The sequence below is a fragment of the Globicephala melas genome, chromosome 19 (genome assembly GCF_963455315.2).
Source record: "Globicephala melas chromosome 19, mGloMel1.2, whole genome shotgun sequence".
In the NCBI taxonomy this organism is placed as follows: Eukaryota; Metazoa; Chordata; class Mammalia; order Artiodactyla; family Delphinidae; genus Globicephala; species Globicephala melas.
The window spans coordinates 43,761,198-43,788,498 of record NC_083332.1 but is presented as its reverse complement, the minus strand read 5'-3'; the positions used below and the strand labels follow the sequence as shown (position 1 = coordinate 43,788,498).

The window sequence follows — 27,301 nt, the reverse complement described above, 5'->3', positions numbered from 1 at the left end:
CAAAAATGGATATTTACTGTCATTGGTTTTTCATGTATTGGTAATTCTGTGTACGCATCATGGAACAACTTAGAAACACATACATGCCTTTATGTATTTTCTTTCATTTATCACAATGCAGTGAGAGTGGGGGATAATTTTTTTAATGAACTTTGGAATAATTTTGTTACTTTTAATTTTCAGCAAATTAAAAGCTGAAAAGCCATGCCTCATGGCTTTTTAAAATTTTTTTTTTTTTTTTTTTTTTTGTGGTACGCGGGCCTCTCGCTCTTGTGGCCTCTCCTGTTGCTCCAGACGCACAGGCTCAGCGGCCATGGCTCACGGGCCCAGCCGCTCCGCAGCATGTGGGATCTTCCCAGACCGGGGCACGAACCTGCGTCCCCTGCATCGGCAGGCGGACTCTCAACCACTGCGCCACGAGGGAAGCCCTAAAAATTAATTTTTATAATTTGTCTATGATTCTAAAGTCAGTTGGTCAAAAATAAATTTTCACAAATTCATGTTTGGTTTAATTTTGTGTGTTTTTTTATATGGGATTATTTTTTATAACTTTTATTTATTTATTTTTTTAACATCTTTATTAGGGTATAATTGCTTTACAATGGTGTGTTAGTTTCTGCTTTGTAACAAAGTGAATCCGTTATACATATACATATGTTCCCATATCTCTTCCCTCTTGCGTCTCCCTCCCTCCCACCCTCCCTATCCCACCCCTCCAGGCGGTCACAAAGCACCTATCTGATATTCCTGTGCTATGCGGCTGCTTCCCACTAGCTATCTACCTTACGTTTGGTAGTGTATATATGTCCATGCCTCTCTCTCGCTTTGTCACAGCTCACCCTTCCCCCTCCCCATATCCTCAAGTTATAACTTTTTAAATGCTATTCTGATTTATACCTTTCTAGAAACTGAACAGTGTATTTCTTTTATATTTATATTCAAACAGGTCTTTTACAACTTTTCATATAAAGAAATATAGTATCTAACAGGAAAAAATAAATGGGAATTTTTAAGATAGTCCAGAAAAGTGCATTGAGATTTTAATTGCTATTTTAACAATCCTATCACATGAAATAGAGGTGGAAAAATCTCCTAGAACACGTCTTATTAATATAGCACCCAAATATCCTAAGTGTTTCTGTACCTTCACCCTAAATACATTAACACCAGTGCTCTTTGTCTGGAAAAATAGGCATCAGTGGCTGAAAATGGAAAAAAAAAAGGACCAAAAAGTCAAAAAAAGTATTACAAGACTGCCCCCTTTGGTGCACAAAAATTACAACCACCTCCAAAGTTTTGAAAACTGAATAGAAAGTATTTAAAGGGTAAAAAAACCAACCAACGAAACAACAAAACCCCCTTATAAACCCATGTCAATGTGCAAAAAGATTTCCATCAACTGAAAAATAAGTGACTAGAAATAGTTGTTTTTGACCAAATCCCCTGCTTTCTCACAAGGCAGTAAATGATTAAATGATTCGTATGACAAAGATTATGGGTTCAAGGGAAGAGCATGCCCCAAGAGCTATAGTTCTTTTAACTAATGAGAAGAAAGCTTCATGATGGAAGTAGGGCCTGGAGAAAAATTAATATTCAAACAGATGAGAGGAGAGAAGAAGGCATTCTCCATGGAGGGATGTATGCAACGGCAGCAACAAAACTTAGTTACTAAGTAAGAACAACACTAACTATCATACTACAATTTTATGAAATGATTATATTGTATATGTGGGAATGGCTCTTGATTTGTTGTTCATTCTCAGCTAAAAATCCCTTGGAAAATCTAATTCATCTTCTTAATCTAATTCATCTTGGAAAAAATTGGAATAATTTAAATTCCTGGACAGGAAAGCAATGCTTTTAGAAGAAAGATCCCAAGCAAGTTAGTGATTTGTAGCCAAAGCAAATGTGTAAACATGATAGGATTATAAACATCAATGCTACAGAGATCACTCTTCAGCCAACCCTGAGGCCCTGGCAACTTCTGCATTCCTTCCTGTGGTAAACTCTGTTCACCACTTCTTATTATCAATGTACTTCTCCACCATGTTTATGCTCTGGAAGTAGATTAGGGACCCTGCTCCCTGCGACATAAATGAGGAAATGCTGCAGAAGGGGAATGACCTTCCCAAGGGCAAAAGAATCACAGGCTTTGGCCTGGCAGTATTACCCACTGGCCTCTGAAAATCCCTTTGAATTTCTACCTCTTTTCATCTGAAGCACCACCACCAAAACAGAACCCCATTCTGCTCTTGGACCTGATGTGATTTTGCACAAGCACAAACAAGCCAACACTTGCCTCGCTGCCTGTAGCATCTCTGAAACCATGTTTTGGATTCAGGGTATCAAGGATATTTTCTTTCCGTTTGAATCCTCTTCTCGATGGGCTTAATGACCCCTTGGTCAAACTCTCTCTGTTTTCTGAAGTCCCAGTAGGCAACAGCAGTGTCCGCAGAGAGTCTCCCAGGATGGTGTTGTTTGGGAAAGAACCATGTGCTGGTGTTAAATCGCCGAGGCTGGTGGATAAGTTTTGCTCTACATTCACCAGCAGAGCAGGGTCGCTGTTGAAATGGGTTGTGGCATACAGATCTGTGAAGGAAACAGGGCAGGAGATGAACCTGCTCTTCAACTCTCTCATGTCTTACTTCCATCTTTACCCTGTCTGGAGTCCAAGGGTCATAATGATCTCTCCCTAGTATATACCCTCAACTTTCTGGACCCTTTCTCTCTCCCTCCACCTGACAAAACCCCAACTCTGGTTAAATCCAACTGTGCACATACTCCAAGCCTACAGCAGAGCAGTGGGAAGTGACTGGAGAACAACATATATCTCTTTCCAACATTTTCACTTTAAATTCATAACCACTATCTTAACTGGGCCCGGCTATCCTAATACATTACTCTAATCAATTTACTCTTCTATTCTTTTTTTTAATTTTAATTTATATTGGAGTATAGTTGATTAACAATGTTATATTGGTTTCAGGTGTACAGCAAAGTGATTCAGTTTTACATATACATGTATCTACTCTTTTCCAAATTCTTTTCTCATTTTTTAAAATGTTTATTTATTTGGCTGCGCTGGGTCTTAGTTGCAGCATGCAGGATCTTTAGTTGAGGCATATGGGATCTAGTTCCCTGACCAGGGATCAAACCTGGGCCCCATGCATTAGGAGCGAGGAGTCTTAGCCACTGGACCACCAGGGAAGTCCTACTCTTCTATTCTTTGAGATCACTATTTCACATCTCTCTTCTCCTCAAACTTCCAACACCTTCTCCCCCCTCCTCACTCTCAGTTGCTGATCTCTTTACTTCTCTGAGCAAAAGAGAGGCAATCAAAGAAAACATCTATGTGATATAACCACTAAATCTACCAATTCCATCTGTATTTGTGTCGATAAATTCCCTCCCTTCCTTCTTGTAATAGATGAACTATCTGTGCTTCTATCCAAGGCCAACCTCTCCACTGGTGGACTGGATTCCATCTCCTCTTGACCACTCCCCAATATTTTTTCTTGTAATTGTCCCTTTTCTCTCCTGCATCATCAATTTTCCCTCTACTGGATCATTTCCACCATGATCTCGATTCCATCCCCCTTCCAGCTACATTTCCATGTCTTTGCTCCCCTTCACTGCAAAACTCCTTGAAGGGGTCATATATACTCGGTAACTCTACCGCTTCTCCTTTGATTCTTTCTCGAACTCACCTCAACAAGGCTTTTATTAACAACGCATCTCCTGAAGCTGCTCACTAATGCGTTGCCAAATACCATGATCATTTCTCAGTCCCAGAAGTGTTAAAGACATCTATTAAGGACATCTTACACTGTATTTATAACTCCCTCCTTCTTGAAACATATTCTTCACTTGGCTTCCAGAATACCACTCCCTCTTGGCTTTTTTTTTTTCTCCTACCTTAGTAGCTGCCTCTTTCTTGCTCTCCATGATGGTTTCTCTTTATCTACGAGATTTCTAATTGTTGGAGGACTCAGATTAGTCCTCAGATATCTTTTCTATCTATATTCACTCCCTTGGGGAGATCTCATCTAGTCTGTTTTAATGCCATCCACACACTTCATTCCCAGCCCCACCTTCTTCCCTGAACTCCAGACTAATATGTCTACTTATCAAATTGGCATCTCTGAGAAGTTTTAATAGGCACCTCAAACTTAAGGTGACAAAGACCAACTCTTGGTATCCATCCTAAAACCTGTTCCTCACACTCTTTTCCATCTGAGTAAAATGGTAACTCCATTCTTCCAGTTATTCAGACTTGAAACCTAGGAGTTATCCTTGACCTTCCTTCTCTCACACTTCATCCTCAATCCACCAACAAATCATGGAGTGTTATCTTCAGAACATATTCAGAATCTATTTCTCACCACCTACACTGCTATCTCCCTAGTTCAAGCTACCATCATCTCTTATCCAGATTCTAATCTGTTAATTTTAAAAACTTCTATCCTTGCTCTCCATTGTCTATTCTCAACTCAGCAGCCAGAGTAATTCTTAAGTTAGATCATGTCACTCCTCTGCTACAAACTCTCCAACAGCTTCTGATCTCACCCAGAATAAATGTCTGGCTATCTGACTTCATCTATACTCTTTACCTGGCTCACTCTGCAGCAGCAGCCCTGGCCTCCTCATTGTTTCTTGAACATGCCAAGCATGTTCCAGCCTCAGGAACTTTGCACTTACTATTTCCACTGTCTAAAATTTCTCCCCCCAGTTATCCACACGGCTCACACTCTCACTTCATTCAAGTCTCTACTTTTATGTATCTCACCTGAGAAGCTTACCCTGACCATTCTATCTAAAACATCACCTCCTCCATATTACTCTCTAATACCCTTATGTTACTTTCCTTCACAACACTTATCATAACCTGACATATATTTTATGTTTATTTTTGTTTGCTACTTTATCTGCAGAGATAGAATAGTATCTGGCACATAGTGGGTATTCAATACATTTTGTTGAATAAATAAATAACTAAGGAGTGGTCTCTTACCCTTAAACTAGCTTTTTCTGAAAAAGTAACTCAGAATAGAAGTGCTTGTGGCCAGAGAAGACTAGATGTAACTAAAAATATGTCCCAGGATGCTATCAATATTTAACTAAAATAATATATAGTTATGAAACTGCATTTCTATAAATTGTCTGTAAATTTTCTCTAATATATCTATCATGTTAAACACATACCCTGCAGATTTCTCAAGGCTCTATGGACCACTGGTGACTTTATTTATTTATTTATTTATTTTCAGCTTGCAGGATCTTAGTTCCCCAACCAGGGATTGAACCCACGCCCTAGGCAGTGAAAGTACAGAGTCCTAACCACTGGACTGCCAGGGAATTCCCCAATCTAAGAAATATTAATTCCAAAATTTCCAGTTATACTTCAATCTTCATGCCTATGAAAGAGGTCTATAAACTAACAGGAAGCTATTACCTGAACTAAGCTTCAAAAGCCTTCCAGTGCTGGAGTCAGGGTTTGACAGAGAAGTCGGTAAGTCTCCGCAGGAATGGGATGTGGTGGCCTTCATGTTATTTGAAGGTTTTGTGCTATATTCTCGGTAGTTCCTGCTTGTCTGAGGCCTTTTACCAAGACTTCCATGCAGGGATGGATTTTGAGAATAATGACTATCATAATTTTCTAGACCAGCATCTGAAGGTAACTGATAGGGATGAATCTGTCTAGAATCACCCACATCCAGGCGTTTACCCAATGAGGCGTCATGGGTAAGCTGATAAGTATCAGGTTTTGGTACCAAATCCTTTTCTGGAGAAGAACCTGAAGACTTGTTGTCCGAAAAAGATATTCGGTACCCTTCTCTAGCCATCTTCTCTGGGGTTCGAACTGTGGATTGATGAGGCAAGTAGCGTCTGAATTCTAACCATCATCAAGGGGGAAAAAAAAACAAAAGACAATGAGAATTCTTCTTAGGGTATCCTTGTTCACTGGATATACCTCTGTCTACCAAAAAAAAGTTCTCAGGAAGAGATGGTTTATAATTTTTATAAATGGTAGCATAAAGTGATAAAAGGATTCCTACATGGAAAAACAAAACATGTTGGACATTGTGTAGACAGTAAAGAATCTGTAACATTCTGGAGACAAATTTCATGTCAACCTAATCCTGTAGGAATTTCCTTCTAAAACTGTAGTGTCAGAGTTTTCTATATACGATTTCTACTATTTTGGTGCACTCCCACATGACAAAAGTTGTGATCTTAGGTATTCAGTTGGTAGGTCTATGATTTCATAGACGCCTCGCAATAAAGCTAAACTCACTCCTACCCCCAACCTCTACCCAGAGGATCTAGGTTCACACATTGGGAACCACTATCCTAAGCCAATTAAATGGCAGGAAATGCAAAACCTATGAAAATCCCTAATCCAGCTATAAAGTATTTCTCTCAGACAGGTGTATCTGTCATCTCCAAAAAGCCTCAGAGTAGGGCAAGTAGAGTATCAGACAAAAAGAGAAGTCTTTGTGCTCCTTGGGGCTTTCAGAGATTCATACGCTTGAAGGCCTTCCTGAGTTAGTCACATTAACTTTAAAAAAGTGGAACCAAGTACCTTCTATCTCTACAGAACCTTTAAAAATATCAACATTTTTACCAAGGACCAGTCTATACAGTAGGGGAAAGGTTATAGAACAATATCTTTATGTAAGAAAAAGAATCTAAGAACAAGTAATGAGATTAGATAATTCAGACTATCCCTCCTGTTGAAGATATTTAAAAAGTGGGATGATATACGTTCTTAAAAGCATCAAAGAGCTAATAAGCTAGTGAGGAATCTCTAGGCCAAAATCTAGAAAACAGCAAGAACTCATATAGGTGAGTCTAGCACTTAAAGTGACTTTTACCCTAAGGCGCTTTAGAGTGAAAGGTACAGAAGTCCAAGTTCAGGATCCATCCAAGGTAAGGAGTAGGAGAAACCACCCCCTCACCCACTCCCCACATTAATATGGAATCCTAATCAGGATACAATCTTCAAAGTAAAGGTAAACTGGAAATAAACCAGCCCTTGTACACTGGTAATCCAGGTTTGCATCATCTGGGTGGTCCAGGGATCCTCAAGCCTTAAGCTTGGATTAAGGTGATTCCAGGCTGATAGTTCCCCAGGCAACTGGTAGAAGCAAATGAAAATCTGATCTGGAAAAGATATCTTCATGTAAGACTTTAAATCATTCCTACAAATAGTTTTTAAAATACAATAGCCTTGGGGCTTCCCTGGTGGCGCAGTGGTTGAGAATCTGCCTGCTAATGCGGGGACACGGGTTCGAGCCCTGGTCTGGGAGGATCCCACATGCTGCGGAGCAACTAGGCCTAGGCCCGTGAGCCACAGCTACCGAGCATGCGCGTCTGGAGCCTGTGCTCCGCAACGGGGGGCCGCGACTGTGAGAGGCCCGCGCACCGCGAGGAAGAAAGGCCCCCGCTCGCCGCCAACTGGAGAAAGCCCTCGCACAGAAACGAAGACCCAACACAGCCAAAAATAAAAAAATAAATAAATAAATAAAATAAAATAAAATACAATAGCCAGCAAGTAGCCAAAACAAAAAAGGAAATAAGATAACACAAGTGAGAATGAGTAGAAAAACCAGACAACATGCACAAAAATTGGAATTAACAGATGCAGCCTATAAGATGGCTATCTTTACTATGTTTAAAGATATATAAAACAGCTGGGTGGGCTTCCCTGCTGGCGCAGTGGTTGGGGGTCCGCCTGCCAATGCAGGGGATGCGGGTTCGTGCCCCGGTCCGGGAGGATCCCGCATGCCGCGGAGCGGCTGGGCCCGTGGGCCGTGGCCGCTGGGCCTGCGCATCCGAAGCCTGTGCCGCCAAAAAAGTGACCCAGCAGATTTGAAAAAGAACCAAATCGAATTTATAAAACTCAAAATAAACTACTGAGATTAAGAATTCAGAAGACAAGCTTAACAACAGATTAGACACAGCTGAAAAGAATGTTAGTGAATTTAAATATGGGTCAGAAGGAGTTATCCAGAATGCGGATCAAACCAAAGAAAGACAAAAAATATAAAAGAGTAAGAGACAAAGAGGACAAAGTGAAAGAGGACATACATTTACTTAATCAAGAGTCCCAGAAGGACAAGATAGAAAAAATGGGACATAAATAATTTTTGAAGCACTTTACAGAAATAATGAGACAGAATTCACAAATTCAAGTGTAATAAATACCAAACAGGATAAACAAAAAGAAGTCCACACACCATAGTGAAATGCAGAAAATCAAAGACAATTGGAATATCTTAAAAGCAGCCAGAGGAAAAATAAGACAGATTATCCTTGCAGGAGTGACAAATTTCTAGCTCAGTGGTCCCCAACCTTTTTGGCACCAGGGACCGGTTTTCGTGGGAGACAATTTTTCCACGGATCTGGTCGGGGGCGTTGGGGTGTTTCAGGTGGTGATGCAAGTGATGGTTCATCCAGTGATGCAAGCGATGGTTCAGCTGGTAATGCAAGCAATGGGGAGCGATGGGGAGCGGTAGATGAAGCTTCGCTCGCTCGCCCGTCGCTCACCTCCTACTGTGCAGGCCCAGGGATGGGGGTGAGGGGGACCCCTGTTCTAGCTGACTTCTCAAAAGCAACTACAAAAGATAGAATACAGTGGAATACCTTCAATATTTTGAAAGAAATAACTGCCAACATAGAAACTTATACCCAGGGCTTCCCTGGTGGCGCAGTGGTTGAGAATCTGCTTGCCAATGCAGGGGACACGGGTTCGAGCCCTGGTCTGGGAAGATCCTACATGCCGTGGAGCAACTAGGCCCATGAGCCACAACTACTGAGCCTGCGCATCTGGAGCCTGTGCTCCGCAACAAGAGAGGCCGCGATAGTGAGAGGCCCACGCACTGTGATGAAGAGTGGCCCCCGCTCGCTGCAACTAGAGAAAGCCCTTGCACAGAAACAAAGACCCAACACAGTCAAAAGTAATTAAAAAAAAAAAGAAAAGAAAGAAACTTGTACCCAGCCAAAATACCCTTTAAGAATGATAGTGAAATTGGGGCATTTTCAGACAAAAACTGAAAGAATTCATCACGAGTAGATCCACACTAAAGAAAATTCTAAAAGATGTACTATAAGCTAGAGGAAAACCATCTCAGAAGTGAAGTCTGGGATTAAAAAAAAAGAGATGTAAAGGGACTGCCCTGGCAGTCCAGTGGTTTAGAATCCATGCTCCCAATACAGGGGGTGCGGGTTTGATCCCTGGTCAGGGAACTAAGATCCCACATGCCGCTTGGTGCGGCCAAAAAATTAAAATAAAAAAAAAAGAGCAAAGTGGTAAATACATGGATAAATTTTTTTTTTAACATGGATAAATTTAAATGAACAATGACTTTATAAAAATAGTATCTTGTGAATTTTAAAAATATAGAGAATTAAAATCTATAATAATAATACATAAATCAGGAGGGATTAAAAGGAGTAAATTACTTTAAGGTCTTTGAATTATACAAGAGAAGAGTTAAAGTACTGATTAATTTTAAAGTTGAATAAGTTAAGGACACATATTATAGTTTTGGGAATAATACCAAAAGCATAGAAACAGTGTGTAACTTGTAAACTAGCAGAAAGAAAAAAATGGATGAATAAAAACATAATAGGGCTTCCCTGGTGGCGCAGTGGTTGAGAGTCCGCCTGCTGATGCAGGGGACGCGGGTTCGTGACCCGGTCCGGGAAGATCCCACATGCCGTGGAGCGGCTGGGCCTGTGAGCCATGGCCACTGATCCTGCGCGTCCGGAGCCTGTGCTCCGCAATGGGAGAGGCCACAACAGTGAGAGGCCCGCGTACCGCAAAAAAAACAAAAACAAAAACAAAAAACATAATAAATCCAAAAGAAGGCAAGAAAGGTAAAAGAAACAAGGAATAGTCAGCCAATACAAAAAGTCAAGAACAAAGGAAGTCAGAATATCCACTCTTCAACCTGAAAGACCTCACAGGTCACTAAGCATCCAGGGCAGCCCCTTATGAAAGCAGAAAAGAATTCATCACGTAGTCTCCCAGGACTGAGACATCTCCATCTTCTCCCAAATCCCATCACACCTAGATTTCTCTGACTAGTGTGGAGAAAAATACTGTAAGCAAAATATTTACCATCTTCCTGGTGATTCTCACTTGGTATCTCCTTTCTTGCCACTTCCTGCATCTAAAAAAAAGTTTGAAAGTTTAGGAGAAGGGAGTCAATGGGCATTCAGACATGAGTTTAACTAGAACAGGGAGGTTCAGAATACTTTCCTATTAGTAAGCAAGTCCATCCTTGCAAACTAGGGAAAAAGATCTTCAAGCAAAGGTCCAGATTTAAGCTTATTTTAAAACAGTCACAATACAAAGAGATTGTAGAGTTGCTCTGGAGCAGATAAGGAGATGCCTTGAAAAGACAAAATATCCTTAGATGGTAAAGGACATACCAAACAGTGAAATATTGTATTTTCTCTGCTTTAGATAACTCAGCATAGAAGTTAGATGGTACCACCTTTTCCAACTTATTTCTGCTTGAAGAACTCCCATACTTATTTTAACTCTAGTAAAGCTGAGTATCAACCATGGGAGCTACTGAAACTTTTTAATAGGCTGAAAATTAATCTAAGGCATAATTAAGCAAGGATTGATACAAAGTAGAAAGCTTTCTAGAGTTTGCTTTTTACAAAATCATCTTCAAGTATTCAGCATCTTTTTGGTAGTTATGCAGAGAAAGAAATCTTACTTCCTATTTCTTAAACTAAGAGGACATAGAGTAGGCTATTCAATTTCTTCTTCTCTCGCACTTCAAGAAGTAATTTCAAAGTTTTTAATCTAAAAAGTGCTATTTAATGTTAACTGTAGATTATAGTATATTTTGTCTCCATTTCCTTTAAAAGAATACCAAATTTTTTAAAAAATGGTAATTGAAATAGTTTCTAAATTACCCAAGTAGAATCTCCAAAGACAAAGAAACCAACTAAATGTTAATCTGTCTTTTTAAAAAATGAAGGTATTATAAATTCAACCTGAAATCTTACTATCTTTTTCTTTGTACAGTGTTGATTATCCAAACTGTGGATTAATCAGAGTCTTTCCTTCTCTTCTTTCTCCTTCTGGCTATTTTAAGCAAACTTATTGCTCATAATTTATCAACAGAAATGCAGACAAAAGGAGAAGTTGAAGTAGTCAATTCTGCTTCCTGCATCATATTCATTCATATAAATAAGTAATGGACTCCCACCAATTTTTTTCTCTAAAAACTTATTTTTAATTCTTCCCTCATCTTGCATGATCTCTACCTCTTCATTGCCCTCAACTTCTATGCCATCTTTACTGCTTAACTTTTCTTTTTTTTGTGCTTCAATGAAGAGGCAGTGTTGGGAGAGCCACCCCTGAGATGTTAAGATCCAGTAATTAAAAGGCAGAGGTAGAAAATGTAAAGAAGCCAGGTAACAGGAAATGGAGACATTGGGTAGAGAGGAGAAAACTGAAAACCAGACAAAACCTGTAACAGTTGTATCCCTGTTTGAGTGCCAAAATGCCTGGCATAAAATGTGCTAAAGTTATATGTAAAAATATACTACATCTGATCAGGTACTGGGGGAGAGGGAAAGGGGAGATTGAAATTAATGGAGAAGGCCCTTTGCATCCTGTCTTGTGCTTTCCTTTTAAAGTGTCTAACATGCCTTCATCAAAAAAGTCCTCTTAAGTCAGACAGAGAAAGACAATATCATATATAGCTTATATGTGGAGTCTTAAAAAATGATACAAATGAACTTATTTACAAAACAGAACTAGAGTCACAGATGTAGAAAACAAACTTAATGGTTACCAAGGGGGAAGGGGAGAGGGATAAATTGGGAGATTGGGATTGACATGTACACACTACTATACATAAAACAGATAACTAATAAGAACCTGCTGTATAGCACAGGGAACTCTACTCAATACTCTGTAATGACCTATCAGGAAAAGAATCTAAAAAAGAGTGGATATATGTATATGTATAACTGATTCACTTTGCTGTACAGCAGAAACTAACACAACATTGTAAATCAACTACACTCCAATAAAAATTAATTTTAAAAAGTCCTCTTAGACCTTCACAATAATTGAGAGTCAACTGGATTATTAGCATTAATCATTGATTAGTCAACAGATCAGCAGGAAAGTGAGTACATTACCTGTGTCCCCAGTGGCAAAGTGTCTAATTTCTGATCTGGTATACCATTGTCCTGGGTTACAGAAGTACTTGTTGGGGAATCCTTTATTTCCCAGTTTGGGAAGGGAATAAAAAGTCCTTTGTTTGAGCCTGTGTCAAAAGAAAAGGCATACAATGAAGCACTGACCAGACTTTAAAGGCAACACGTCATATGGAAAGATACTAGAAGAGAAGTCACAAGATTGAGAGTTAGTCCTGGTGCCACTACTTGGAGACCACGTGAACTTGGACAAACTGCTTAACCTCTCTCAATCTCTCCACTTGTAAAACAGTGATGATAAAATCTAAATTTCCTATCTCTTAGAGTTGAGGTGAGGTTAAAACAAGACAATGGATATGAAATGGCTTCATCAATTATGAAATGCTCAAGAGAAATTAAGAAGGCGGCAAATATTTTGCATACTTCTGAAGTGAATATATAATAAACTTTGACACCAATTCAACAATCTCCAGCTACAGGGGGAGATGGCTGGAAATAGACTCCTGACATCAGGCATCTCCAGGGCTTTAATCAACAGTCTGCAATGATTTGTCATTTTAAATCAGCTTCATCATTTCAAACCAGCTTCTTTCTGCCTTGATTTCCTCATTTGTTCAAAGAAAAAGACTAATCAGGACCTATTTCATAGAAACGAATGCCAAATCCTTAGGTTTCCCAGTATTTTTGTCTACCATTAGAGAAACAACTTTAAAAATAGAAAGGAAAAACAAACAAAAACTGTATCCTATCCTGGCCACCTCAAAAAAGAGTTTGTTAGGATTTCTATTAGATTGTAACACTTGTACAAAAGTTTTTGCATATCCTTGATCAATACTTATTAATTGCAGAATTCTGGGATTTGGGGTCTTCTGGGGGACCCATGGATGAAAATAAGAGGTTTCTGTTTAGGGAGGTTTTTTTCTCTAGTAGGATTGGATAAGAATTAAGATAGTTTCCAAAGTCTGGGCCTTAGTCAAACAGTGTGCTCTTCTGCTAGTTCCCATGTTTAGGCTCTGGCAACAGAAAGCTACTATAAGGCAGGGCAACTGAGAATACAGAGTGAGAATAAAGCCAGCCTTTTAAAAATCCAGCCCTTTAGTCCATTTGGAGCTCTAAAATGCTTCTTATTTCTGAGTTGCCTTTTGGGAATGAAATGTCCTACTACTTCAATACAAGATGTTCTTCCACCCTTGTACTTGACAGAACTGTATTTCTCAAAGTGACATAAGCTGTCAAAGTTTATGTTCTGTGGTTCCTTTGCAGTAGCAACACAGGAAAAAAAAAAAAACCAAGGTGAAGCAGAAATTGCTGATTTTAACCTGATTCTTAGTAGAAAATTAGAATGGTTAGTAAGCTGTGACTTTGGGTTCAAGGCTCCTCTTAACCCTTTCCTACAGAACAACACAAACTTCCCAGGTGTCCAAGACCCAGCTCCATCCTGGTTTTTGTTCTACCCTGCTAATGCTCTTTTTTAGATTCACAGGTTCTTTTTCTTTCAACCTACCTCTTGGTTCAAACAAATCCCCCAAGGTCCAAACTCTTTGCTGGATGCTATCATACCTTCTCTTTGGTGTCAGCTATCTCCCAAATCTGGTTGACCTTAAATCTAAATCTCTTAACTCTGATCTGTCGTTTCATGTCCAGACTTAAGTTTTTTGAACTGCCCCCCAAAGTGTGCCCTATAGACAACTAAAAAGTCAGTATTTTCTTTTTGTGTGTGTGGGGGATTTTAATTCCCCGACCAGGGACTGAATCTGGGCCCAGCAGTGAAAGTGCTGAGTCCTAACCACTGGACCACCAGAGAATTTCCAATTATTTTCTAAATCGAACTCATAATCTTCACTTCCAGGCCTACTTCTGCTGATGGTCCTCACCTCCATCCCTAACCCTCGTCTTAATACTGGCATTCCTATTCACCCAATCCCTCAAGATAGAAACTTGTTCTTTGATGTTCTCTCTCTCATCTCAAATGTCAATCAATTATCAAATTTTATAGAATCACTTTTTTTGGTGGGGGGAATCTTTATTTTAATTGAGGTATAATGTACATGCCATGTAAGTCACCCTTTTACAGAATACAATTCAGTGATTTTTACTGTATTCACAAAGTTGTACAACCATCACCACCTTCACTTTCATCACCCCAAAACAAACCAAATTAACTGTCACTCTCAATTCTCTCCTCCCCACCAGCCCCTAGCAAACATCAAATAGGATTTGCTTATTCTGGACATTTCATGTAGATGGAATAATATGTTTGACTTTTGTATCTGGTTTCTGTCAAGTAGCATGATGCTTTCAAGATAAATATTGTAGCATGTATCAGTACTTCAATTATTTTTAGGCTGCAAAATATGCCTTATATGGATATGCCATTATTTTGTTTCTCCATTCATCAGTTGATAGACTTTTCAGCTATTATGGATAATGCTGATTTCATTCCTGTACAAGTCTTTGTGTGGACATATGTTTTCATTTCTCTTGGGTATACATCTAGGAGTGGAATTGCTGGGTCAAATGGTAACTCTAACTTTTTGAGGAACTTCTAAATTGTTTTCCAAAGAAGCTATACCATTTTCCTTTCCCACCAGAAATGTATGAGGGTTCCAATTTTTCCACATCTTTGCTGTCACTTGTTATCTGTCCTTTTGATTCTAGCCATCCTAGTGGGTGTGAAATGGTATCTTCCTTGTGGTTTTGATTTGCATTTCCCTGATGGCTAGTGATGTTGAATATCTTTCATGTGCTTGTTGGCTAGTTGCATAACTTCTTTAGAGAAATGTCTATTCAATCTTTTGCCCATTTTCTAATTGGGTTGTTTGTCTTTTTGTTATTGATTTGTAAGAGTTTTTTGTATAGAATGGATACTAGACCCTTGTCAGATATATGATTTGCAAATATTGCCTCCCATTCTGTGGGTTACTTTATTACTTTCTTTGTTTTTTTAATTAATTTATTATTATTATTATTATTTTGGCCACACCTCGTGGCATGAGGGATCTTGTAAGTTCCCCAACCAGGGATGGAACCCATGCTCCCTCCAGTGGAAGCACGAAGTCCTAACCACTGGACTGCCAGGGAATTCCCCAGCTTTTTTAACTTTCTTGATAGTGTCCTTTGAAACACAAAAGTTTTAAATTTTTATAAAGTGTGACTCATCTATTTTTTCTTTGGTTGTTACACTTTTGGTGTCATATTCAAGATATAGGCTCACTCCTGAAAAAGATAAACCGACACCTTGCTCTGCTACATTATGACTAAGCATGTCATGTACCACAGTCAGGAAAAATCAGGAAAAAGAAACAATTTGCATTCTGAGATAATTTTTTTCTTGTCTTATACTTCAATTTATTTTCTTCTTTTTCTTCAGATGTAAAATATATCCAACACTTAATTCCAAAAGCAAATGTATTTATGACATTGTTGTCCAGCCCAGGTTTTTATACCCATATAACCAATGTGATAGGACCATAATTCATTATCTTTTTACCACTGAAAATTGTTTTATATTTTTAATGACAGAGAAATGGCTTATAATGCTGATGCTTGTGGCAAAGAACTAATAGTTGGCTACTTCAATTACCAGTAATCTTATATGGATGAGGCCCTGCTTCACACATTTGGCCAAAAACCTTGCAACCCATCTGAGGTAGAAACAGAGATGTACTACCCAGATCCCTTTCAAGGAGGACTTGATTTACTCTTCAGAGTGTGTCTCAGCTACAGAGAACTACCTCCTGATGTCATGCCCTTCCAGAGGCAGTCCATATGCAGTGACCAAATGGGGCCCAGGGGCAGTCCTTGCTCTAGAGCTGTCCCTCTGCTCAACTCTCCTTCCTCCCCTTCCTTTCGATATTGATCTCTAATAAACATCTTGTACCCTAGATTCCACTGAGATAAAATTTTGAGAGCAGAAATAATGGGTCTAACACTAGCCTCCAAAATAAATGAAGGGGACTTCCCTGGTGGTCCAATGGTTAAGACTACGCGCTCCCAATGCAGGGGGCCCAGGTTCGATCCCTGGTCAGGGAACTAGATCCCCATGCTGCAACTAAGAGTCCGCCACAACTAAAGACCCCGCACGTGGCAATAAAGATCCTGCGTGCTGCAACTAAGACCCAGTGCAGCCAAATAAATAAAGAAATATTTAAAACAAAACAAAAAAACCCAAAATAAATGAAGATTTGCTATTTCCTTTAAATTGCTTATCCCCAATGAGGACAACTTAATCCCCGACTTTTGAAATAATATATATGATATATATTATCATATATTATTAGTATATATAAATTATAATATATATTATAGTGTATATAATATATATTAATATATGATAGCCATTGTAGATATGATAATAATGAAAGGAAATTATAGTTTTTCCCGTCATGAACAGACTGCCTAAGTAACCTTGTGTTTTTCCGCCTTAAATACCTGATATGTATTTCATTCAAAATTCAACTCTTTGAAGTTTGGACTCCCTAGCAAAACATTACAGGTAAAAACACTTAATGTTTTATCTCCAAGTTTTCTTTTCATATCCTCAATGATTTAATCAATCTGTACCTCCTCATTTGCATTCACACTGCTATTATTGCCCTATGTCAGGACATGTCCTTATTATCTCCCATTGGGACTACTGTTCAAATTTAGAGTTATCTCTCTGTCACACATTTAATCATGCTTACCACCTAAAACACCTTTGCTACCCATTTTCAAGAGAATAAAATGAAAATGTTTAGTAAAGAGGCCCTTTGCCACTTGGCTTTAGTCAAGCACCTTAGCTCCAGTCACAAGCTGAGTCAATTTCCTAATCTGTCACACCTGTTTTTTCTACTTCTCTATGCACTTAACACCAAACTATGCCCAATGAATTCTATTTGAATGCCCAACCTAAATGTCTCCTTTTTGTGAAGTCTTTTCCCAGGTCCCCAGTCAGTACTAACTGCTAGTGCCTCTCCCACATAGTTCTTTATCTCTATCACAGTCGAACTCATGTCTCAGCCTGACTTGTAACCTAATAGCTATGATAAATCTCTCTGGTGTGGGAGTATCTGAAGATCTGACACTGTTGTGTCATTTCCTAATGTGCCTAGCCTCTAACACAAGATTTTCCGGTAGATATACACTTGTTCGCTGAATTGCTCTCACATCCATTGTGTCAGAGATTGACAGTTGCCCTCCACTATATCCTTTATTCACCTCTTAGAACCCCCAATAACATCCCTAGACTGCCACCATCTAGATTTCTATATGAGGGAGAAATGAACTTCTATCTGCCACAAAACCTTTCCTCATTTGCTCCTAGCACACCTTAAGCCTCTATAGCATATGCCTATCTACATTAGTGTTTCTCAAACTCAACATCCTCATAAACTCTGAAATATGAATCCAGTTTGAGAAACTTCAATTTAAGAAACTCAGTGTATAAAAAGATATTTTAAAAAGCAGATCATATTGGGTGACAGTTTGCAAATTTCTCACAGAACTAAACACTTGGTATTTATCCAAAGGAGTTGAAAGCTTATGTCCATACAAACACCTGCAAATAGATGTCTATAGCAGCTTTTTTCATAATTGCCCAAACCTGGGAACAATCAAGATGTTTTTCAGTAGGTGAATGGATAAACAAATATTCCGGATAATAATAATGGAATATTATTAAGCACTAAAAAGAAAGTAGCTACCAAGTCATGAAAAAATACAAAGGAAACTTCAATGCATATTACTAAGTAGATGAAGCCAATCTGAAAAGGCTACATACTGTACAATTCCAACTATATGACATTCTGGAAAAGGCAAAACCGTGGAGACAGGGGAAGATGGCAGAGTAAGAAGCATCTGGCATCTGTCTCCCACCTAGGTAACAACTGCACTGGCAGAATTCTGTCGTAACTATTTTGGAATTCTGGAGTCTACTGAAGACTTGCAACTTCTGGGGGAAGACGTGGAAGGTAAATTAGGGTTAATTTTACTTAATTCAGTTCTTAGCAAAGTAGCAGCTATCCATCACTCATTCCTCATACAAAAGAATGAAGCTGGACCCTTACCTAACACATACACAAAAATTAACTCAGAATGGACCAAAGACCTAAATGTAACACCTTAAACTATAAGACTCTTAGAAGAAAACATAAGGAAAATGCTTCATGACACTGGATTTGGCAATGTGACACCAAAAGCAAAGCAACAAAAGAAAAAATAGACAAATTGAACATCATGAAAAATTAAGGGGCTTCCCTGGTGGCACAGTGGTTAAGAATCTGCCTGCCAATGCAGGGGACACAGGTTCGAGCCCTGGTCCAGAAAGATCCCACATGCCGCGGAGCAACTAAGCCTGTGTGCCACAACTGTTGAGCCTGCGTTCTAGAGCCCACGAGCCACAACTACTGAGCCCACATGCCACAACTACTGAAGCCCGCGTGCCTAGAGCCCATGCTCCGCAACGAGAAGCCACCGCAATGAGAAGCCCACGCACTGCTACGAAGAGTAGCCCCTGCTCGCAGCAACTAGAGAAAGCCCACACGCAGCAACAAAGACCCAACACAGCCAAAAATAAATAAAATAAATAAATTTATTTTTAAAAATTTTGTGCCTCTAAAAACAATATCCACAGAGTAACAAGGCAACCACAGAATGGGAGAAAATATTTGCAAATCATATATCTGATAAGGGATTAATAGCTAGAATATATAGAGAACTGCTAACACTCAGCAACAAAAAAACAAACAACCTGATTCAATAGCAAAGGACCTGAATAGACATTTCTCCAAACGAAGATATACAAATGGCCAATAAGCACACAAAAAAATATTCAACATCACTGATCATTAGGGAAATACAAATTTAAAAATACAAGATACCACCTCACACCCATTAGGATGGCTACTATCAAAAAAACAGAAAATAACAAACGTTGGGAAGGATGTAGAGAAATCAGAACTCTTGCGCATTGTTCGTGGGAATATAAAATGGTACAGCTGCTATGGACAACAGTATGGCAGTTCCTAAAAAAAATTAAAAATAAAATTACTATATGATCCAGTAATTTCAGTTTTGGGTGCAAACCCCAAAGAAGTGAAAGCAGGGTCTTGAGAGATATTTGTATACCCATGTTCATAGCAGCATTATTCACAATAGCTAAAACATGGGAGCAACCCAAGTGTCCATCAACAAGTGAATGGATAAACAAAATGTGCCACAACTAACTGCACTCTAGAGCCCGTGCTCTGCAACAAGAGAAGCCACCACAACAAGAAGCCCAGGCACCGCAATGAAGAGTAGCCCCCACTTGCTGCAACTAGAGAAAGCCTGTGAGCAGAAACAAAGACCCAACGCAGCCAAAAATAAATTAATAAAAATAAATAAATCTATTAAAAAATATATGGAGATGGTAAAAAGATCAGTGGTTGCCAGGGGTCAGAAGGGGAGAAAGGGATGGCTAGGTGAGCACAGAGTATAGGGCAGTGAAACTATTCTGTGTGACACTAAAATGGCAGATACATGTTATTATACATTTGCGAAATCCATAGAATGTACAACAGTAAGAATGAACCCTAAAGTAAACTAAGGACTTTGGGTGATGATGTGTCACTGTAGATTCATCAGTTCTAACAAAAGCACCACTCTGATGCCTGATGTTGGTAGTGGGGGAGGCCTTGCATGTGTGGAGGCAGGAGGCATATAGGAACTCTGTACTTCTGCTCAGTTTTGCTGTAAATCTAAAGCTGTTCTAAAAAATATTCTATTTTTTAAATAGCAGACTAATACTGCAAAAGAGTATTTTTGCTTTTACATCTTTTAAATATTTTTCATAACTGCATCAAACAAAAGCACAAAATTAAAGGGTCTCACATTGCCTATGGACCTCTAAGATATATTCCTGGACTAGGAGTCCACAACCCTGAGTTCGAGGAATACTGATCTGTATCATTCATTTGGTGTTTTCATATGCACTGCCTGAAATTGTGTTACTTAGCTCTTTCATGTTTGTCTCATTATCCTAATTATGTTGCAAGTGATTCATGGAATGGCTGCATTTTCTATTTCCAGAATATATGTTCTAGAAGATAAATTATGTGAGTCTACAAAGAAAGGAAAAGAATTTTGGTTGGGAAATCAAAAAATTTCACTAAAAAGAATGGACTTTGAGTAGGGTCATAAAGAAAGATCAGGATTTTGATTCAAGCATTCCAAGCAGAGGGGACAGCATTAGTTCAGGGGCAGAAGAGAGAAAAAGGAAGAACTATGTGAGAAGGAGGGAGTGGTTTGGTTTGATTGAAGCATTGGATACTGTAGTTGAGAAACAGGAGATAAGGTTTCAGGGTAGGTTGAAGAGATAACCTGCAGCCACTGTTTAGAGAAGCCCTGTGGGTCAGATTAAGGACTCTTAATTCAGTAGGTGAGTGGGAGTCATGCAAGTTTTTGAGCAGGCAAGTATAATAATCACAGCTGAGTTTTAAGAGAATGAAAGAAGAGACTGGGAGGCAGCATGGTGTAATGTTTAAGAGGACTTTGATGACAGATGGACTAGAGTTTGAATCCCAGCTCTACCACTTACTGTATAATTAGAGCAAGTTATTTCACCTCTTTGGGCCACAGTTTCCTCACGTGTAAAACAAGGATAATTATAAATTATAACCACCTTCAAGATTGTTGTGAGGATTAAATGAGACAATACACAGGGCCTAGCCCAGAGTCTATACTCAGTAAATGATAGCTATTAGGCATGCCTGTTAAGAGACTATTAGAAAAGGGAAAAGGCTTGTTAATTGTGAATCATAGTGTAAGGTATGAACATTCAGCTGGACTTTAGGGGAGGGGCAGCATCAACCCCCGCTCTGGTTCTGAGCCTCAGCAATGGGAAAGTGGTGGTAACACTAATGAAACCCTAAGAGCTGTTTAGGGCTGGAGGAAAGGGGTTCATTTGGTTTTCTAACATGTTTAGCTTGAGGGGCTGGAAAATTATTCAGTGGTGATTCCAAGTGTATATTAATAGTTGGTCAACAGAAATGGGGGACTGGTGCAGAGAAACTGGTACAAGTTGTCAAAGCTAGACCAACATATTTAAGAGTCATCTACAGGGAGGAAATAAAGCAAGCTGTGGAAATAGATGAGATCAATAGGGCAAAGAGTAGAGAAATAAGAGAGTCTGAAGGCATAGCCTAGGTCTGCTTATTTTAGGGGTATGGGAAAAGAGAGAGGGAACTCTGAAAGAGTCAAAGATTATGTGGTTAGGAGACTAGGATGAGGATCCATGACAGTGAGTTTCCCTGTCATCCTAAATGATTGGTAGAAAGCACTGTTTTGAACAATTGAGCTAGTGGGAAATATTTTTCACAAAGTTTTCTCCTAGCCTGTGGCACAACCATTAACGTGGTATAACCACTTTAGTCATGTTGGATTACCAACAGTGCTTACAGGCAACACTCCCCAGGGATCTAGCACAAACATAATTTTCAGGGGAAAGCAAAGCTCTTTAACGTTTCAACATGGCAAAATAAATTTTACGTTAAAAAAAATTCCAGCAACAGCTGGAGCTTCCAAGAACCTTTAGAAATAGGCCCTGTGTCTAGTAAAGCAGTTTGTTCTCAGTAAAGACTGTGCACTTTAAAACGTTATAATTCATGGAGGGACTCTGTGTGTGCTAATGATGTAATATGATATAAATGAAATTTAACTCAGCTCATACAAATAAAGGCAGTCAAATTATGCTTTAGTGTATCTTTGTCTTTCTGGAAATGGATATATAAATGCTTGTACCTAGAAAAAAACCAAGAAAGCTATATACCAAATTAACTGGGATTCTCTTTAGGGGACAGGGTTCTGAGTGATTAAAATATTGTTCTTCATGCTTTTCAGTATTTCCCAAAATTATTACAATAGAATTTCATCAATTTTGAAATATAAAAAATGCTGTTTAAGATGAAGTAGAGCAATCCATGGTCCATGACTTACATGTGCTGAGACTTCCAAGAAAGGAAAATAAAAATCATACCTCACTATGGCTTATTTTACCATGAAATACTGTGAAAATAACTTGTCAATTAATGTCTACATAGATAGATAAGAAGTCAGGAAATAAAATATTGTATGTTACAAACTGAAAACTCTTAATGTCTAAACTGCATAGTCAATCTATTAGTTATTGTTGAGATTTTAAGGATTAATTTTTAGAGTTTGTATATAATTCAACAGACCCTTCAAAGGGACAGAGGCCTTGATACAAAAGAAAGTTTTCTCAATTAAAAGGTCATCTGATGAGTACCAAATTAATCTATAAGGGCACATTGAATGCAATTTCTCCAATGGAAAGCTTTCTCCTAGCCTGTGGCATGACCATTAATGTGGCATAACCACTTTATTCACGTTGGATTACCAATAGTGTGTACGGGCAACAATCCCCAAGAATATAGCACAAACACAAGAGATTCTGTAGCTGCAAAGGTTCAAGGTGGAGAAGCCCAGAAGGCTAATGGTGTGAGCTGCATTGATGCAGATGAGTCCTGAGTCTCTGATTAATGAATCCTGTGGAGATCAGTAATGCAATTTTCAGGATGGCTTAATGATATAAAGTGATGTAAGTGAAATTGAACTGAGTACAGCTTGTGCACTTTGATGGGTTTTGGCTTAGTCCTACTCAGTAAATAGGGCCCTTCTGGCAGTGAAAGAAAAGAGGAAAAATACAAGCCACTAAATCTTGTGCTTTCTTCAAGTGTGTGTTATTTCTCAACTATTTCGTCTTCATCCTACTCAAGATTGGCCATGAAAACAGAAACAACTAATGTTTTAATCATTTTGTGATCAGAAAGGGAAAACTTACCAATTTCAATCCTGTCATCAACATCAGTGCTGACTTTTGATGCAGTGCTCTCATTTGCTACACAGTTTTTCACTGTCTTCTCCCTAGAGCTACCACATCGAATAATTTATTTAAAACTCAAAAGAAGCTTCTGAGAGCACCAGTAAAGGCTATTTAGAAAACATTATTTCAGGGTGATCAGATTTCTTTTTTCAAATGCTCTAGAACATATTATTTTCACAAATATTTCAGTTAAAGCTATTTTTTAAAAAGTCATATTTTTATTGGGAATAATGAGAGAGAAAGACACTCTAGTTCAGCTTTAAAAGCATGAAAGCCAGAAAGTTCAGAACTTACTCTGTTTTCTTGACACAAACTTAGGTCTGGGTGATTGAGGGAATAGTATTTCATATTATAAAATAATAATATTTTCTTTTGTATTAAAAAACTCATAGTTAGGACACAGAAAAGAAGGTTCTTCTACCAAGAATTATAATGGAGACAACTATAGCCATTAGTTTGAAAAAGAGACAAGAAAGGCAAGTGTTTGCACTTGGTTGATGTAGTATAGTAAGATTGGGAAGTACAGATTGGGAAATACAGTAAGTACAGACAGCCTAGACTATAAGCCAGGCACTTTACACCCACCATTTCATTTAATCATAAAAGCTCTCCTATTAATCTATTATCACCATTTTATAGGTTGGGGGACCTGGGACTCAGAAAGGCTTTAAAAAAAAACCTTCACCCAAGGTTGGAGAGCTTATAAAGTATTAATGTTAATACCAGGCACTTGAGCAACATTTTACCTCTGTTTTTGCAGTCACTATAAGGTAACTAAACAGAAATATAGTGGTGAAAATTATTTGCCTCACTAGTAAGTTTATTCAGTTATACATTAACTCATCTTTGGATTTCTATAGTAAACAAGGTACCCCAATGCATATAAAATAGGAATTAATTTACAAAGTACATATACAAATAATTTTTAAGACATATTCCATTTCTTTCTACAGCAGGGTGAATTTTAATCTATGTAAATTAACCTCAATAAACTTGACTTTAAAAAAAAGGGAGCTTAAAGAAATAGGGAACTAAGGCTGCTCTCTGAGGATTACATTATAAAATATATAATGGATCAGAGCAGAGACAGGCAAAGTCAGTGGAAACAGGCAAGATCCCAGGCCAACAGGCACTGACTTCATTCATTCATCATTCAACAAATTACTCCTTAGCACCTTATATGGGCCAGACATTGTTCTAGGCACTAGGGATACTGCAGTAAACAAGACAAGCAAGGTCTTTGTTCTCATGGAGCTTATGGTCTAGTGGAGGGGAAAGACAATATAGAAGTAAACAAATAAAAAACATTCTGGGGAAGAATATTTAATGTTGTATGGATATTTTCATATTTTATCAAATTAAAAAAGGTATGTATAGGAAGAAAATTACTATAAAATAAATGTAATATATTTATTATTTTATATTTACATATTGATTGTATAATATATAATGTTATATATTGTTATAATATATAAACATGCACACACAAAACACACACACACACACACACACACACACACACACATACCTAAGACTAAGAGGATATTTACCATAATATAATTAGTATTAATTTCTGGGTAGTGGGATTATGAGTGGCTTATTCCTTGTTTTTTTCTCTACTTTCCATAGTCTCAACAATAAACCCACATTACTTTTACCATCAGAAAAAAGTACTAATAGATATATCTACATGTGTATATAGGTACACAGATGTCTGGAAAGATGCATACCAAACATTACTAGTAGTTAACTCGGTAGCAAAATATGGGGTGATTTTGACTTTTTTTCCCTGTACTTCTGTATTATTTAAATTGTTTATAATAAACTTCTATTTTTCAAAAATAATAAAGCAACTTTTTTTTAAAAGCATGAGTTTTGGGGTAGAAAATATGGTACCTTACTCTGATAGAATTTTGGTAATAAGAAATAGAAAAAAATCTACCATTCAGATACTTTAGAGCTTAAAAGTCCATTTACTTTTGGTTTTGTACAGAAATGCTTCCCTTATCATTCTTTAACAAATTTATCTCTAACGACCCTGCCCATGGTAACGTAATCCTCCTAATTCAATGGGAAAAGACCATGTACTGATTTATAACTCTACCAAGAAAGGGTTGGTATACACTTATGGGGATGATAAGTAATACCATAATATCCCTATCTATAAACTTTGAACAACAACTTTAGAGAATGTACAACGATTATATCCAAAGAAGACCCAATAGTTCAAGAAAGCAGAAATGTTCCACTGAGGGCCAGATTCTCACCCCAGATAAATCTCAAAATGTTGCATAGATACTTTCATTTCTGATCTGAGGCTTCTTACAACTTGTAGAGATTTCTGCTGCAAAATGAAGAAAGTTAAGCAGGAATTCACTATTCTCTGTCCAGAACCAAACTAAAAAAAATTTTTGTAAAAAATCTTACCTTTTTTCCACCTCTAAAAGAAAATTTTCATTGTTACCCAGCTGACTGAAATGCAGCTTGGCAGCCTTTCTCTCACTTTCTCGTATGGCTCGGTCATCTAGAGGCAAAAACCGTGGTCTGAGCATGTTTCTTTTTGGAGTAAACAGTTATGGGTCAGAAAAGCATATTCACAGAGTAAAAACTAAAGATCAGTCTCATCTTTTGTTAGAGATGGGTCACAGAATAATGCTATTATGTTGTCACTGGAGCACTAGTAACTCAGGGAGACTACAGGGACACCATAGCAACAACTGCCACATAAGTGTAACTACCTCTGCAGCAAAGTACAGCTTGGGCAGCAAACAATCCAAATGGCCTAATCTTAAGGCTGAAAGTTACACCATTTCTGAAAGACTTTTCTTAGTTCCTCTATAATAACTTTCCCAGGGGCATGTAACATAGAAGTTTATATCAATAAGAAATGTATACTCAACAATAAAATTATAAAGAAATACAGACTAACTCATTTGAAGGAATATTTATTGTTCCTTGACAACTAAGCCCCAAAGAGTTGTTGTATTCGTTTTCTATTGCTAATTCAGTTACAAAGTTGGGGCACCTGGAAAAATAAATCTCAACCTGGAAACTTTTTGTTGGGGAGGAAGTGGTGGTGAAACCATCAACCGAAGAAAACTAAAGCTGGAAGTAACTGATAAAATCATAGATTGTCATTCAATAAACAATAAAAGGACTCGTCATACATCCTGCCAAAACAAAAGAGTTACATAAATATTGACTAATAAACAAATATATCCTGCCAGTGCATATTCTGGGCCAACATCCAAAAGGTTAGGAGGCAGCTGGTTTAAAGTAAGATTCTGGGGCAAAGAACAGGGGAGGAGGGTCTCACCCAGTTTCTCCAGAGTTTGTAGCGTGTACACAGCAAAGAGCCTATAATCTGTATCTTTCCTGACAACCGGATTGAGTCTCAAATCTAGTTCTTTGAGGAAGGTTAAAGGCTGTAGGCGGGACACCTCCACTAAGGAAGGAATGTTGTTATAATATAAATTCAGGTCTTGGAGTGAACATAAATACTGGATGCCCTGCAAGGAAAAGACTACATTGTGAAACTGCACATTGGGAAGCACTAGGAATCTCACAGATAAAGATGGAAATACAACTATTACTTTCCATCCTTAAACAGTTACCTGAGACACCCATGAGAAAGGCAGGGTTGAAATTCCCATTTACTTGCCTGAGAATAAGAATGCTGCAGCCCATGGGCACTGGATGTGCTATACATTAAATAATTCATAGATATCATACATTTCCTCCTTTATAAGCTCTGACATCCAAATATCTGCGGTCAGTTCTCTACTTTTGTTGCCCCCCATCACTCTCCCAATCCAATCCTTCTCAGTGGTAGCCAGGCCAAGTCACTTTTGCACTTCTCTCACCCTTGCTATAACCACTCTCCTGACCCCAGGAGCACCTCAATTTAAAAGGGGAGGGAGGGAGGCAAAAGAAAGATGGTTCTGGGGAGAACGGCAGGGAAAAAAATTAAGTGTGTATGTATATGTTCTTATATCTCAAGACCTCACTTTTAGGGTGAATGGACTATATGGCAAAACAAAACAATGCGATCTCCAAGTCTTCCCTCCTGGACCAGTCAAGAGCCCCTTTTGGCCTTGTTTCCCCCTTCAGAGTTACTGCCACCCTACAAGCTCCCCATCCTCCAATCAGTCAGTTCTCCTTGGTAGAAATGTTCTGCCTTCTTCTGTTCTATTTCTGTGGACTTAGCAACCCCACCCCCCTCCCCCCACTTCTCTAGCAACAGTA

At 38.4% G+C, this 27,301-nt stretch overlaps 1 protein-coding gene across 5 annotated transcripts in view; it reads right to left on the bottom strand.

The window, feature by feature from the left end:
* LRRC36 (leucine rich repeat containing 36) overlaps positions 1–27,301 on the bottom strand; it is a 53,918-nt gene that overhangs the window by 16,476 nt on the left and 10,141 nt on the right. For 4 of the 5 annotated variants that reach the window (XM_060289289.1, XM_060289288.1, XM_030863663.2 and 1 more), the window contains exons 3-9: positions 26,373–26,565; positions 25,484–25,580; positions 23,015–23,103; positions 12,178–12,305; positions 10,127–10,178; positions 5,453–5,893; positions 2,300–2,589 (exon numbers count right to left, since the gene is read on the bottom strand). In XM_060289289.1, coding sequence (XP_060145272.1) covers positions 2,300–2,589; positions 5,453–5,893; positions 10,127–10,178; positions 12,178–12,305; positions 23,015–23,103; positions 25,484–25,580; positions 26,373–26,565 — 1,290 coding nt within the window. The remainder of the gene's footprint in view (positions 1–2,299; positions 2,590–5,452; positions 5,894–10,126; positions 10,179–12,177; positions 12,306–23,014; positions 23,104–25,483; positions 25,581–26,372; positions 26,566–27,301) is intronic. The other variant, XM_060289291.1, reaches the window with a different exon arrangement.